Consider the following 16,682-nt stretch of genomic DNA (forward strand, 5'->3'; position numbering starts at 1 on the left):
CTAAACTTATTACAGCAGTACTATGAGACAGCTTTGGTTGTGATTAGCAGAGGTTCTTGTGTGAGATCCTCTTTGGTATTATAGGCAGTGCGTTTGCCATTAGGGGCCCCAGGCTCCAGATTCAAGTCCTAAACGGCATGGCTTTGCCAACGTTATCGATGTACTGATCTGATCCGTTTCATGAGGACTTTGAGCAGAATGCAGGTATGGGGGGGACTGATGCAAGGGTCGGCAGTGTTTTTGGACCGAGTGACAAAAAACCCTGCAAGCTCCACTGGGAAAGACGATGGTGTGTCAGGGCGGATGAGGGGGGAGCCACTGCCAATCCTTGTTGTGGCAGTGCAGCCCTGGCCCCTTCTCTGCTGTGCTTCCCAGAGTGTGTGTGCAGCCACTGCTGGCAGAGACCGACTGGGGGTCCCAGTGCAGCTGTTTGCAGCCTTGTAGCTATCTGATGCCAGCCTTGCTACCTATCTGGCTACCATGCCTTTTCTTCTGCCTGATTTCAGATTAACATGGCAACTATCTCTCTGTTTAACAATCACGTCTTCTATTGCACGCTTTAACTTTTGACATCTGAAATGAGTTTTTGTTTGTGTAAATGCAGCATTAACACCTGCGCATTTTCTGTGTATGAAAGGGTCAGGGTTCTACATTTCTTCCAGGCTATCAGGAATTGCAAACCCTGCCATATGCGACAGAAAAGGTAATTTTCTATAGATTTTTTTCCTTTGCCATTTGACCTTGGTCTTTAAACTCGCTGTCAGGAAGCATTAAGGTGAGTATGAAGAAAAAGCAGTGCTTTTGTAGCTTTCCAGGTTTTCAATAACTTGGCTGGGTGTATTCTGCGCTTCTGTTGGAGAGGGCACTGGTCTGGGACTTGGAGACTCAGGTTTTATCCTGTGTCAGTCACTAGCCTTCTGGGGAACATTAGAAGTTCCTCACCTGTAAAATGGGTATAATGATACTTGCTTCCTTTATCCCTGAGGATGAAAGGTAGTACGTGAGAGCTATGTATTATCAGCTCTAAGAAGGCATATTAATTTCCTAACTATAACCAATTAAGTAACGGAATATACCCTGCTTGTTAGCTGGCAGCTGTTCTATGTAAACAAGCCTTGCACAGGAAGAAGGACATTCCTGGCACTTGATCCTCAGTATATTTTTAGTGATGGACCTGTTGGGCCCATAGGGCTTCAGCGACGTCAGTGAGAATCTGTTCTGAATTGCCCTGTGCACATATTTTTAAAGCAGAGGTGTCAAACGTATGGCCCTTGGACCAGATCCGGCCCACAGAGGTGTGTTGTGTGGCCTGCAGGGCTTGTAGGGGGGCAAATGGGGGCAGGGCCCACTGCCAGTGTCTGGGGCATGGAGCCCTGATGGGGATGTGTGAGCACTGGGGGCAGCAATGGCTGTGCTAACCCCTGCTGCCTTCACCAGGTCTGGATTCAACGCGCAAGGAGCCCTGCCATCTGGATGCAGCCTGGGGAGACAGGCGAGTTGACACCTCTGTTCTGAAGCATTCACTTCACTTCCTTTAATTTCGTATCGAGAGTCTCTTCAGTCCTTGCCCGTAGACTTTTAAACTCTCAGTTCTTTAAAGTGGGATCATGTAAAAAGTACTGGGGTTCAAACTGTCAGGAATTTCTGAGCTACCCTCACCTGGGAATATGCCACGGAGACTAGCACTGCCGTGGCAGAAGACAAAGTCAATTTGCACCTTACAGGCTGACTAAATCGGAGAAGTCTATCATGAGCTTTCATGGGCCTGAGCACACTTCATCAGACGCTGTGAAAGGACATGCACAGAGCAGCGTTTCCAATAGAGATGATCTAAATACAAGAGAAAGGGGGGGAGGTGTACTGCAAGAGGCAAGCAAGTAATAAACCCATAGGGATAAAGTTAATTAGCTGGGGTAGAGAACTCTGCTAACATGATTGCATCACTTGCATGTGTTAAGGATGTGCACAGGTTTCTCTTCAAAGCACTGTGTTGTATCTTGAAGATCTGTGAAGAGCCCCTGGGAGTGCATTGCTGGGGGACGGTGAGAGCAGGTGGATATTGGAGAGGATCGTGCTCGGTAGCAGGAGAATGAAGCAGAGCTCCACAACTGGCTTAGTGGGCGGACAGAAAGGGGACTTCTGGCTGCCCAGTAAGAGCGTGTGATGGGCAGAGGTCTGCCTGCTGTCCCCAGGATCCAGAGCGCCATGAAGGTGTTTGGGTTTTTTTCTCAGGCTTCTGCGCTTTGCTGGTTTTCTCACGGCTGATTTTTTTTCCCCTCTTGCTGGAGGTGTCAGGGGTTTTCTAGTATTCCTCAGAAGCATTGGGTTTTGGCTACAGCCAAGACAACAGACTTTGATTGGTTTGTGCCAATGCTCTTGGTGGGATTAAGCCTGGAGGTTCCTGGTTGGAGGGCCTTGCCTCTCCACTCAGGGCCAGACCGATGGCCACATTTGGGGTCAGGAAGGAATTATACCCCATTGCCAGATGCGTATGGACTGGGAGGTGGGGGGGGAGGGGTTGCCTTCTTCAGTAGCAGGGGGCACGGCCCTCTTCCTAGGATCTCTCAAGTGCATTTTAACAGCCCTGGCAGCAGCAGGACCCTGCCAGTCCTCGTCCCCCTGCTTTACCTGTGGCAGACTCAGGTGTTCTTGGGGTCTTTGGGCAATGGGCCTTGTAGTTCTGCAACAGCCGTGTATAGCTTGAGGAATATGACAGCAGTGATGCAGATCGCTTCCAAACACCGCACAGGAAAGGGGGAGTTTCCTACTCTTACTGCACGTCGTTCGTTGGCATCAGAGCAGTGGTCTTCTCTTGAGAGAGCCCTTATTAGCTTTCTCTCATTAAGGCAGCATTTGCTTGTAACGATAAAAGTCAGTGCGCGGAGTTGCCTGTTGCAAGACATTGAAATGCATGCCTAGAGAAAGCGCCCTGTAAATCTGAAAGCTCCAGTGACTCAATAGGTTATTTAGCTTTGCTTTTCCAAGTTCCCTCAGAGAAGTGGAGATTATAAATGTTTTGCAGCCATCAGACTGAACACATTAAATAAGGCACAAGTGCTATTCCTTCTGTAGGCTTCTAGCACCCCCGGGTGTCCATGGAGAGCTCTCACACCCTGTCTCACCTTAGTCCCCTTTATTTAATAGCTAATCAAATGCCTGTTACAGTACCAAGACATCACTCGTTTGAGTCATTCTGCTGCAGGGACTCTGTAGCTATCATTTTTTTTTAATTAAAGTTTTCAAAGGATGTTGGTGCTTCTGCTCCAGAGAGCCAGATGTTTCTATGGACCGCGCACTTTTTCACTCAGGGCTTCGTGTTCAGTCTCAGTGAACACTTGTAGTTTCTAAAGCTTTGTTTTCATGAGACTTGGGAGCCAGTTTCCTTCTTCCCCCCGAAACCTGTCACCACTAGACTGCTTTTGGGTATGTGTCCCGCTGGGTGTTTCATTTGTACATACAATTGCTTTTGGAGGCGTTTAAAGCCTGCAGCTATCTGCTGCTCCGAAAGTGGGCATCCTGTAGTGCCCAGTTAATGCATTTCAGCTAAGTGATGACCACAGGATGGGAGTGTAGAGCGCTGAAACGTGTAGCCCTGCACAGAGGCGACCTACCCCCTTTGCTGATGAGAAAGGCCTTATTAAGAGTCTTTATCCACAGGATAGTTAATCTGGGGAGTAGCAAGCAAGTTTCCTTTCAGTGTCTTTCCACCACATCTTCACCTTAACTTCACTCGCTCAGTCTTCTGTTTTCTGAGGGCTCCTGTAGTCCATTAAACAGGTAGCGCTCCTGCTGAACACAGTGGCAGATTTGCTGGTATCCTTACTGCTTGCTCACATGCTCTGAGACTGTGGCGGGTGGCGGAACAAGGAGCAATCAATGGTCTCAAGTTCAGCAAAGGAAATTCAGGTTGGATGTTAGGAAAAAACTTTCTCACTAGGAGGGTGGTAAAGCACTGGAACAGATTACCCAGACAGGTGGTGGAGTCTCCATCCTTGGAGGTTTCTGAAGCCCAACTAGACAAAGCCCTGGCTGGGATGATGTAGTTGGGGCTGGTCCTGCTTTGAGGAGGTAATTGGACTAGATGTGACCCCCTGAGGTCCCTTCAACCCTCATTTTCTCTGATTCTAGCCCTATTTAGTGTTGGTGTTTTTATTGCTCTGCACCCATTCCAGTAGAAACTGGATCAAGAGCTAATTTCATCTAGATTACAGGATGAATGTTTGTATTTGTTGTAGCTCAGTGTGTGTGTGTGTGTGTGTGTGTGTGTGTGTGATCTGCTTTTTGTTTCCAGAGAGTGTTTTTCATCTGCTAAAATAAAGGCAGAACAAGCCATAAGGATCTAGAAGGCCCAGCATACGAGGTGATGGGAATGAAATTCTTTATTTCAGTTAAAAATGTTTTCAGCTGTTTTACAGGCAGATGTGCACATGAAGTCCCTGGCACAGAGCTTTTCATCTAATGGGTTTTGGAAGGATTCATTTTTATGACTTTTTGTCTAATAATAGTAGCGTCTTCTGTGTTTAGTATATATATTGAGTTATGTTTCATGCTAGCGCCAGAACTTATAAATGCAAAGCCCAGTACTAATTAGTCAAAATTAATGGCTAGAAGTAAAAAATTCATAGTAGATTCAAGGGAGAAAAATCTCCTTAATGATCTCCTTAATTATTATTTCCTAACTTTGTTAGTAAGCACTTTGGAAAAATTATGGATTTCCATGCTTAGAATCACTAATACTCATGGCCAGTGACTTATAAAAATTAGTTTTATATCCCTTTATCAACTGACTTTTCTGTTTTGAGTGATCGTTGTCCTCCAGGTACGTTTTGTGAAAGGAAAAGAGGTGCATTACTTGGAGGAATAAATGCTGCAAGCTTTGTTGATGCTTGCAGTTATAACTGGTTCTATTTCAAAGTATACGCCAATATAGTTAATAAATAATAATAAGGGTGAATTTCAGTAATGCCTTTTTTCTGAGAATTTCCTCCTTGGTTTAAGAAGGTTGTCTTAGCCTTATGGTCCTGATGTTTAAGTTTGAAAAAGTGTGGCACAAAAAACTAAATTGTTTGTTCAAGGATTTATAGCAAAAAAAGCATTCATGGATCTCACACAAGACTCTAGATGCAGAGTTTTCAGATGAATGGGATCTTGTTTTTCAAAGTGGACTATTTCCCAAAAAGCAAAACACTGCACCTTCTGTGGCCTCTCCTGATGACTCTATCAATACAAGGACCTGGAGAATCCACATTGGGTCAGCTGGAGTACCTAGCACTAGAAGAAGTTCTTTTATTTTAAAAATTGATGTGCCTGATAAATGGGCAGGATGAGCAAACTCTAAGGTATGTCATAAGCTTTGACTATAAAGGATTTGGGGGAGAGAACAGGTGGGAAAAGAAGCAACTATTTTATATGGAATAAATTTGATCGCAGGGGGATTCTTTTGATAGTTTCTGGGAAAGAGCATGCTACCATGGAAGAAACACTTCCAAGTCCAGCCAGAACACTGGTGCTGAGGCTGCTGCTGGCTTCGAGGGTTAAAACAGTGATGGGAAAGGCAGGAAATAACTGTGGGGATTGCTGAGGCTGCGAGAATCAAGGACACAAAATTGGGGCTCTCCATGTTCTTACTGGCTATTGCTTCCTGGCAGGTCACAGGAAAAATAAGGCAGAGGACCCCAGTTTGCAAAATGACCATATGCTTTAGGCAGAGTCAGCAAAACAGCCTGAAATCCTCTCATAAAAGATGCTCTCTCAGCACAAAATACCAATATACTGTATTTTCTCACATATAACCTCCTCCTCCCCTCCCCTACCCCAAATAAGATGTATGCCTTATTTTGGGGAAGGCAGAATGAAGAACAAAAGATTTTTCCAGAATTCTGGTTGCGAAGAGCAGAGATAGAGCCTCATCCTCAGCTCACCCACGCTCCCTTTCCTGCTCATGCAAAAAAACCACAAACAGCGCCCCCCTACAGTTTCAACCCTTTCACAGCTGGATTGTCAGCAGCTCCTGGCTGCTCAATCCAGAGGCGTAATGTGATATGCGAGTGCCCTGGGTGGCAGAGATGCATTGGTGGGGTCACATCACTGTACAGCTACTTCCATTTCCTACCCCACCAGGGCTGGTACCCCAGTTACCCTCCTCTCCCCCTGTCTTTGTTATGCTATTGGTTCAGCCAAAAGCTGAAACTGTAGCTGCTGCTGAAGATTGATCCATGGGCAGATCTCAGATTTTGAAAAGAGCTAAAAAGAGTTTACAGGGCTATGAAATAGGAGAAGAGGGACCAGGAGAAGCTAAATTGCAGGTTTTTCAGCAAGATGGCCCAAGAAAGGATAGCTAGATAAGTGGGTTGTCGAGACCACTGAGAAGGAGAGGAGGATGTTAACACCTGTCGAGTGAAGAGCAGTTACCAGAAATCAAGAGTCATTGAATTAATTTAGTCCTTCAGCTCTGCCTGAATAGAAATGCCACTGCTGGTATTCTTCGCAGAAAATCAGCTTCCCCACTTGGGACATGCATTCCGATTTTGGAAGGCTGTTTTTGGGGGGGAGAGGTATGTGTCATATGCAAATAAATATGGTATTATATTATAGTTAATGCATAGTATTGAGAGGACTCAGGGAGGCAGTGCCAGTTACTAGAAGACTAGAAGGAGGACTTGTTCAACTGCATACAGGCAAGCTGCTTAAGCATTGTCTGGCTCATTACTGGTGAAACTGTTTTTCACTTGCAAAAATTATTTTGTCTTCTGACCTGCTGCATTTGTCAGGAGACTGGTCTGACTTTGTGCTGAGAGAGCTCAGAGGGCTGAACTGGGATTGAAAAACAGCCATAGTGGAAGGTGGGACCTCCAGTGTAACAGGAGGTAGTATTCAGATAAACTCTAAGGCCGTGTCCACACATGGTGTGGATGTTTGGTTCCCTGGAGACAACTAGCAGCGGTGCACCCGTGCTAAACACACTCTGGCATGTGGCAAGTTACCCCAGGGGCAATTGGGGAGGCTGGGGCCAGCACTGGGCTGGCCCCAGCAGCCTTACCTGGGGGCCTCCCAGGGCTGCAGCAATGGTGATTCTGCCACGTGGAGCCTGGCCAACAGCTTCAGCGCAGCTCTGGGCAGCCCGGCTCCACTTCTGAGTTGCGCGCACTGCCCTTGCATGCTGCTCTGCTTTTCTTTTGCTGTAGGTCTTTTTGACCCCTGGATATCCAGGCACCAAAAAAATTCCCTCCACGCTGCTCCCTTGCAGTGCAGAGAACAGCTGAACATGCAGTATATGGTGTCGCAGATGTATCTGCGGCACCACATACCGCACGGCTGTGCTCATCTGAATGTGGCCTGAGAGGCTGGGAGTGGTGTGCTCAATCAGAAGCTATGCACTGGATGAAAGTGGCTTTTAAATACCTCATTGAAGTGCTTGAAACAGCATGCATAATGACTTCTAGTACTCACCTCTGTTGTGGTAGATATCTGACTCTTCCTGGATAATATTGAGGTTCACGCCAGCAGACTTTTGGTCTTTGAAGATGACAACATAATGCCCAGTTCAGACCATTTTTTCAATTCAGAATTTTCCATGACACAACACCCTGCCCCCAACAGACCTCCAGTTTTTAGGTCAGATTCACTGCTGTCGTAACACAACTGCATCTACTTGACTTCAGCTGTACCTGGGTATACAAGCAGTTAACTCCATTACAAACCTTGTCCAAAACATACAGGACGCTTTGCTCAGGCTTCTGTTTTGTCCCCGAGCCTCAGATGACCCTTCATCAGCAAGTAGCTGGCACTTCAAACCTTTTGGCATTGAAAATTGTTGATGCACTGGGAAGGTAGTAGAAGAAAACTGCGGTAGGTTCCAGGATCACATCCAGCTATTGAGGTGACTTGGCACGAGGATGTAGTTGGCATCTCTGGCAGACGAGGATGGCTTTGGGAGCCAAACTCCTTCAGAGGCCAGGATGGGAGGGAGAGGAATGAATAAGAACACTGGTGGTGTTCATCCTGGCTTCCCGGGTACCGTAAGGACTGTGCAGGGGAAGCTGGCAGTCTCCCTGAAAAGGAGAGAAGCTGGGATGCAGAGAAGCTAGCTTGAAGTGTCAGACTCGAACAAAAATCCTCAGTGGAGAGAGAAGCTGAATGATGTGCTATTGTGGAGTCCAGGTTGCACATGTCCCAAATACTGTATTTACAAAAATCCTGTACCAGTGGAATAGTCCGTGTACGAACAGTGAAGGGATCCAACCAGTTTCCCCTGTCATAATCCTTCATCCCTCACTATGAAACCCACATCACCATCAGTTTCTAGTGTCTCCCCAGCCATCAGTTTGCCTTTGTTTTCCCTGCAGTGGAACTAAAGCTGTCAGGCTCCAAGAGCTGTTTGTCAGGAATTCCAGTGCAAGTTGGGCCCTTGGCTTGCATTTATTTAATGAAGCAATGAGATTTGATTCCCCATCCCAACAATCGTGCCTCCTGTCACACCACACATGCACAGCAGGACATGCAGTTATCGGGATCAGGGATCATATCCAAATCATGTTATTACTACTGTCTAGTGTAGGGGGAACCTGGGATCAATAACCCTTCCTCCCCCTTACCCCCACCAGGAAGTTTAAAGAGAAGTCCTGCGGGTCCAGCCAGCTGCCAATCAGCTGATTATAAGCTCCACTCACCAGGCCTGCACTGGGGACTTGAACTGACTCTGATGCGGCCTGGGGTGAAGCTAACAATCTGTTGGTCCAACTGGTACTGTTCAGACTGGGGCTGTTCAGGCCTTGTTGGTAATCTGGTTTTTGAGACCTGCACTCAGCAGCCTCGGTTGGGCTGCCAGGTACAAAGGGGTCAGAAGTGCCTGGCCAGGGAGTGGGAAGCCCAAGGACTTTCAATCCCATCAGAAATCTCTTTTCCTCCTCCTAGCCAAGCCAGAGCTGCTGGGCACAAGGTTTAAAGCCTGTGGTGGGGAAGCCAGAGAATGGGGAGCTTCTCTCTGCTTTCTGGGTCCAAGCACCCAGGGAGTTTTACAAAGCATAGCTGCAGGTGTGCCCTTTAAAGATCCTCGTGTGTCAGGCCCCACGGTATGGGGCGAGGGCAGGGAGTGAGGTCATGGGGACAGTGAGCCTGAAATTGGATAGATGCTCCGTGATGTCAGGCTTACATTTCCTCCTCCTCTCCCCTCCTCCCCAACTGCCTTCAGGGATCATGCAGGGTTGCCAGGTACAGGACCTTGTGCTGCCACCAGCCCAATCCCACTAATTGTATAGCGGATGGCTGTGGCCCAGACCCTGGGGCTGTCTCACGCCAGATTCCTGTGCAAAGCTGTGTGTCAGGATCTGTCATCGGTCAGCCCCAACATGTCACATGTTCAACTTAAGACCTGATACAAACAAGCCACGAAGCTGTTACACATTATATGTGAAATAACGCTGTGCCTCATTTACACCTTACTTGTATCTTAAATGTAACAGGTCCCAGGGCTCTTGGTGAAGCTGTTTTGGAGATGTAGCATATCAGAAAACTTTAGGAACAGGGCTGGCCCACCATTTTTGGGGGCCCCTTCCAAGAAATGGCTCTCAACTGTGGCCTGTGCAAAGATCGGGGCCACATGCCCTCCCTCCCTTGGCTGCCCGGCACCAGGCCTCTGGAGGAGCCACCGGGCTCTGATCGTCCCACACCCTGGTCACAGTGGCTGGGGGCTGGGCCAGGTCATGGGGCAATCCCCACAGTGCAGAAGGGAGCAGGCCAGGGGTAGGGGTAGATGATTCGCCCATCCCCTACCCCACTCTCTCCTGCACTGGGAGTCTCAATCTGCCCTCTTCCCAAGCCCATGGAAATAAAATTAAAAAAACAGATTAAAAGAAACTTACCTGCCTGCGGCTGGGCCGGCTCCAAGTGTGCAGGGTCGCTCAGTGTGCCTGCCCCTGCTGTAGGATCCTGCGGCTGGGCTGTCCTAAGGCAATGCCTGCCGCTGCTCTGTGTGGGGGGGGCTTAGCCCTGCTAGCTCCCCACTTCTGCCTACGCGCAGGGACCCTCTTAGCTGGAGGGCCGCCTGCAGCCACAGGTTTCACCATATAGGATGGGCTGGCCTTGCTTAGCTTTCCAAAAGTCAGTAACAAGAAAAGCATTATTGTAGCCATAATGTTACGCCTCCTTTCTTTGATCTCCTGCTGGCCCAGATGCATGTCTTTCAAAATGAAAAATGCAGGGGAAAAAATTCAGGGGATCTTATTGGGGGCTTTTGAAGATACTTTACAAAGAAACTGTTTCCTGCAAAACTATCACAGAGCTATTATTAAAACAGCCCATAATAAGTAAAGCACTGATGTGCTGTTATTTGTCTGTCTGGTACCTTATTCTGCCATGTCTGTTCCTTGCGTGATTGGTGTGCACCTGCGGAGATGATAGCTTGTATTCCTTTTAGTGCCGAGGAGCCTGTGTAGATATAGGGTGATAATGGGGGGAATCTATTCCAGGCTTGTAGATCGTGATCGTTTGCTGGCTTCTAACTGCAAACGCCTTATCTCAGGTGTTGAGCGAATGAGAGAGGATCCAGCCAGTGAAGTGCACAACACTAACAGTTGACAAAACCATAAGTTTACTTGTAAACCAAGGCAGCTTGATGCCAACCTGGGAGCCCATCACTTTCCCGACCCTGAGAACACTTCGTAATCACTTGCATCACAGCTGTTTGTGTCTTATTCCCACCTACTCCCACGAAATTAGTATTTGTGTTCCCCAGCAGAGGGAGCACCAGCCACGGGAACGTGCACGTCTCCTTGTTCCCGGAGCGCTTGCTAAATGCAAATGGTTTTTAAAAATAGCATTTACCCGGTTCTATACAAAATTACCAAATCTGGGAGTTCATTTACAATGTCTCACTTCTGTAATTTAATGCCAAGAATACCCTCTGACTAGCGAGAAGCCCCCTCCTGCTCTTTTGTTCAGAGTTGCCTGAACTTTTAATGCTATCAAGTATCCAGCTCTGAAGGAGATGCATGTGCACAATACAATGCAAAAAGTCGCTTCTAAAAATAGGAGTGCCTCCTTACCCTTGGTCCTTATTGATCACAGTCACAGCATTTTGAGTGACGTGGTCCCAGAGGCATAGGCCAGCCCATGATAGATGTCACACACACAACAGCAAGGTTGCCAGGCATACAGCCTGCACTCAGCCTGAGCTAAAAGTCGGTACCGAGAGGGGCTTATGATGCAATGCCCAGCTGTAAAAAGATGAAGCTGCAATGAGAGGAACTGTGGATGAGTGTTTCATCCAGCCTGCGGTTTGCAACAGAAACAAGGGGCTGAATCAGACTTGGGAGCAGTCGGTCTCCTGTCTGTGCTCTTGACTAACAAGACCGATTTGAATAGGAGGCCTCTGCTGGAAGAGGGTTCAGGTGCGGAAGCGCATTGTGTGCTCTGTAGCACGCTGTGTGTGTCCTTTTTTTTGCATATTCCAATCGCGTGTCCCTTTGCTACAGAACAAATTTGACCTTGGAAAGTTTCAGCTATGGAGAAGTGGGACGGCAGTGCAGGCACCTCTGCTTTCCACATGCCAGAATGGATGGTGAGTCCGCTTTTAGTTTATCGTTTTAATTAACTCTCAGCCACTTGTTCACAATTGGATTTCTTTGGGGAATTTCATTTCCTCAGGTGGACTTAGAGCAGGCTCAGTTCGTACTGCTTTTTGTATTATTATTTGCCATGATGAGATTTACCAGGAGTGGGAAACCTTCAAGTCAGTCGGACAGGAATTGGTAGTCCATCTCCTTGTGAAGGCTTCAGGGGCCGTGTACTGTCCAGTCTAACAGTAAAAGGCCAAGTAGCAATGGAAGTTGTTCCTATTTATCAGAGGCAGGTTGATATTTCTCTGGGCTGGGTTGATGTAGTTGGGGCTGGTGCTGCTATGAGCAGGGGTTGGGCTAGATATCACCTCCTGAGGTCCCTTCAACCTGAATTTTCTGATTCTGTGACTCTATTTCTCTGCCTCACCAAGACCTGGCGTAAGGGCTGATGTTCGTGAAACAATTTGGGATCCCTGGAGAAGAAGCACTCAAAGTGCAGAATAATCTCCTGGGGCTCGTCTTATCACCTCTGAGAACAAGATCAGCACAGCAGGTTTTAAAGCTTGTTCCCAAGTAGAAGAAATTATGTCTACATTTCTCAGACCCGCATTGCTTCCTTTATTGTTAGTTTAAAGGCAAGTCCATGGATCCTCAGAGCACCCTGTGGTATTTGACCTCCCCTTGATCAGTAATGGGGGAATTAAAATGAGCTTTTATTCGGCCTTAATAAAAGCATGGGTATGCTGCATGTGGTGCTCTTACTTCTTCCCCGTTGCTACTCATATTTGGCAACTTCTTTCTGTTTTAAATGTTGGGGTCCTTCATGATTCTTCCACAGAAGATTTTTGGGTTTGTTTTAGGCCATGGTAGTGAGAGGCTTGGGTTCTTGTTTGCCCTGTTAAAATGCACCTTAATCACGAACCGTCTTCTAATAATGGCTGTTGTAGTTGCGTGTTGCGGTCATTTCCTATGTCCTGTCTGCTGGCTTTCTTCCAAAACACAACTCTTTATTGTACTTAGACCCAATTTATCTCATCTTTTATATCATGCTACCAGGAAACAGCAAGGGGGATTGGTAAAACTTTGTATAACAGATCTCCCTGGTTCAGCATTTCAAATGCATACATTTTATACCATTTGTGTATCTTCAGATGTGGATCTGTATAAATGAGATTTCAATGTGATCCTTCTTTTGTAATTTCTGTGTCAATACCATATGCATCCTGGGATTCGAACCATGATTAAACTGTTAACCAAACTCCACGGTTTCTCTTTGCAGTGTGGACATGTTTCTTTTCTGGAAAGAGGCAAGTGCAAAAGACTAAATTGAAACCTCTCAGCCGTACATGACTTTATAATTCTGCGTAATTGCAATTTAAATCCACCAAAGCCAGGTAATACCATGGCTCAGTGGAACAATGTGGATGGGCTCAGCCATGCCTCATAACCAAAGATTGGCTTGAGCTGTAAGATTCAGGTCTTGCTCTGGGCCTTTATTTCAAGTCACTCCAACCTTGGTCCCTCCATGCAGTACAGCCGTGATTTTTCTTAACCTACGGTCAGTTCCTTTTGCATTAGTCGTCCAACTGTGTGTTAAAGTGGTTGAACAACCAAGCTTAAGGTCCCACATTGTTTATATTTTTCCCAGCGCTCAGGAGCTAGTTGTAGCATAGCAGTCTTCTGTCATGATTTGCATCTCTTGAAACTGGTGGAATAGGTAGAATGGTAGAATAGCTGTGCTTCAAGCATTCCTGAATTGTGCTACAGACTTGACGTTGAAGTAGGGTTAGGTATTTGAAAGTCCAGTCAATGGACTGGTCAAATATTGGTCAAAGATTGTAGGGAAGAAAAAAAAAAAGCCAATACAGTCACATAATACACAGAAAAAGCACAAATTTTGTATTAAGAATATGTCAAAAAAATTAAAAACCATATTTATGTCAAGAAATTGCAAAAAAAATTAATTTCCCATAAAACTGCTATAACCTTTGACAAGTCAAAAAATATGCAATCCAGTCCATATACAGTATTTGACCAGTCGCTTGACCAGCCTGCCAACCCTAAGTTGAACTGTATGGGAATGCTATTCTAATATAATAAAAGCCTTACCACTTCTGTCTGAGTGTCTGTCTGTCCGTAACGCTCTGGGCCAACTGCACATGAGCTGCCCAGAGCCTTACGGATGGCGAGACACACAAGGGGAGGTGGGGGCAGAGGCAGTCAAGGCCAGACTCCGCTCCTCACTGCAGGGCGAGGTGGGGGGACCAGCCATGGGGGGGCGTGGCTTGCAACCGTGGGAGCATGTGGCTGTGAAGGGGGGTGTTCAGGCACAAGGCTACATGGTGCTGGGAGGGGAGCAGGCATGGGCAGCACTCGCCAGCTGTAGCACGTGGCCGTGGGGCATGCCCCCCACACCCACTCCCCACATGGCACCCTGTGGCTGCACGCCACACCCCCCATGCACCCTTCACCACACCCCAGGGCCACACCCCACACCATGCAGACGCAGCCAGCAGGCGCTCCCCACACGATGGCCACTCCCCACACCACACACTGCCCCCCTGCACAGCTGCGCACCACGCTCCCCCCATGCACGCTGCACCACATCCCAGGGCCAAGCCCCGTGCCATGTGGCCGCAGTCAATGGGTGTTCGCTCTGCCCCACAGCCACGCACCACCGCCGTGGCACCACACCCCCTGTGCGCTCTGCGCCACCCCTTAGGACCACTCCCTGCACTACAGTACTCCCTGTGCCATGGCCACTCCCTTCTCTTCTCTCTCCTGTGTAAGTTATTTTATTTTCTTATGGTAAGCCACCCTGGGCCTTTGTTTGGGAAGGGCAGCATATAAACTAAACACATAAATAAAGTAGAAGAACACTACTAGGGAAAAATAACCTTTTAAATGCAGTACTGGAGAGGTTTGAGATTTTCAAAATGTCTTTATTTGCAAGCTTTCTGAACCTAATTTGCACAAAAAGAACTATTCCAACCATGGGGATCTTATATCACCTTCAACTGTCTGTTGAAATATGAATTTTAATTTCCATCTAGGAGAAATTTTACAATCTTTGTATTCTCTTATGCCCGAGGGAGGGTGTGTGCACCCAAAAGCTTTCAAATAAAGATTTTTTTTGCAAATATCTAGTTGGTCTAATAAAAAAGATCACCTCTGCCATGAGTTCAGAGTCCTTTTGCCTGTAGACCAATACAGCTATAACCTGGATACCAGTAACTATGGCACATTAATGAATGTGTAGACGCACCCATGGTACTCTACAGTGTCTAAAGAGGAGCAAACATTTCTCAGAATAGGGGTTTTTGCCATGATGGTCAAACATTTTTAGGTCTACTGAAGTACTAACTGAATGCGCAGTAACTACATTTACTGCACAGTAGTGCCAGCACATGGGTTTTTTGTGACACTTATTGTGCAGTAGCATGTTACCACAGTTTTTGACCAGCACGCTACCGCGCAGTGTTATTAAGCTACCACCCAGAAAGCATCTCATGTAGACACGCCCTGTATGTATGAGCCCAAACATCAAAAGTGCAAGGTGATGGTGTGAGGGTGGTCAGCACCAATGTAGTTGGAGGGTCATGCACTTTCAAGAAGAGTCCGAGTAGCATGTAGGTTCGGTATCAAAGGCATTTACCATTGATGGGAATGTATCCTGCCTTGATGCATAGGTCTTTTCTGCCTCTAAATTCTATGAACCCAGGATTTAGTGCAATGGAAGATGAATTCCTTTTGCTGCCTGAACAACGTAAGATCACATGGAAAGAATCTGGCTGTCTGCCTCAACTGTTGTATGGGGGCTGTGGTGGTGCAGGTGCTAAGGCATATGGCTGGCCATAGCAGAAACACTCATGGTGCGACCCTGTCAGATTCCAGAAAATCTGCAAATTCTGCTAAATACCTTGTCACCAGGACAGAAGAAGGTAGGGACTGTTATATCGCTGCTATGAGCAGTGGGCCCAGAAATAAGCTGCAAGAATTATTTCCTCCATTTGTGAATGTGTACCCATTTTCCCATCCCTTTCCCTCTTTGGCCTTGTTTATGCCAAGTTGGTTTTGGAAAACCTTGCCCCTCAGGGCACCTTGAAATCTGGTTGCTGTGGTGCTAGAGCTAATATTTCCAGGTATTTGATATTGCATCATATCTATTCAGAGCTCTTTTAGATAAAGATCACCATGCCTGGAGCCTTGCATGTATTAGCACTTCTACCTGTGGCTGCTTTGGTATTGGCAGGGGTCAGCGATTCCTTTGGAAAAGAAGCCTGGTGACCACCCAGTATATGGAAAGGGGTTTTTGGATCCATGTGCTTGGACCTGTGGGATGGATTGTGTAGGATAGTTTGGACAGGGCTGATCCTGCCTCAGGCAGGGGCTGGACTAGATGTGAGCTCTGGAGCTCCCTTCCAGCCCCACTTCTCTGATTCTGTGATTCTCTGTGATGGTGGGGTCAAAGCCAGCCACTGGGTTAAAGGGAAAAGACTTGAATGAAAGATCAGTCCTTCTTGGCGCTGATATCCAGAAGGTCTGGTGACCTACCAACATTGACCTCCATTTCACCAAAATTATGCTTGAACCAGTAAGCCATGCACTCACTGTTCTAGGCAGCGTGCTGATATTTAAACTGTATTTTGTTCAGCACTGCACAAAGATCCAACATGCCCCAGAAATTTCATATGTACTAGAATCTAAGATGAGGGCCTCCCCATCACCATGCCTCATCTTAGATTTGAGTACCGACCTGGGGCAGGCAGCAGTTCAGCTCCAGCTTTGGCTGGCTGAGCCACCACCTGCCCTGGGTCGGGATGGCTTGTGCAGTAGGGCAGAGGCCACGTGGTGGAGGAGACCACGCAGCCTCCCCCCCCCCCCCCACTCCACTGCTTACCTTCAGCTCTGGCTTCAACTCCAACAGCAGGCCCAGAGCTGCCACCACTGCTTCTCCCTATGGGGCCAGGGCCACCACCGCTGCCAACAGCCCCAGAGCAAGTGCTGTAGCCCAGAAAAGCAGTGTGAGGATGCATAGAAAATTAAAATTACTTTATACATTTCCCATGTATAGACTCTAATGTTGCGGGGGTCATCTGAAATGTAAAGTCGTATTGGATTCGGGTA

At 47.2% G+C, this 16,682-nt stretch overlaps 1 protein-coding gene across 7 annotated transcripts in view; it reads left to right on the top strand.

Annotated features, from left to right (window-relative positions):
• The window catches only part of AHCYL2 (adenosylhomocysteinase like 2), a 151,687-nt gene that overhangs the window by 80,174 nt on the left and 54,831 nt on the right, over window positions 1-16,682 (top strand). For 3 of the 7 annotated variants that reach the window (XM_090041480.1, XM_090041484.1, XM_090041485.1), the window contains exon 1: window positions 11,486-11,557. The exons of the other annotated variants lie outside the window; for them this stretch is intronic. In XM_090041480.1, the coding sequence (XP_089897606.1) occupies window positions 11,501-11,557 (57 nt within the window). In that variant the 5' untranslated portion in view covers window positions 11,486-11,500. Of the gene's footprint in view, window positions 1-11,485; window positions 11,558-16,682 lie in introns of those variants that run through there. 7 annotated transcript variants of the gene reach the window in all.

The sequence above is a fragment of the Crocodylus siamensis genome, chromosome 4 (assembly GCF_052110815.1).
Source record: "Crocodylus siamensis isolate JL-2025a chromosome 4, ASM5211081v1, whole genome shotgun sequence".
Classification (NCBI taxonomy): Eukaryota; Metazoa; Chordata; order Crocodylia; family Crocodylidae; genus Crocodylus; species Crocodylus siamensis.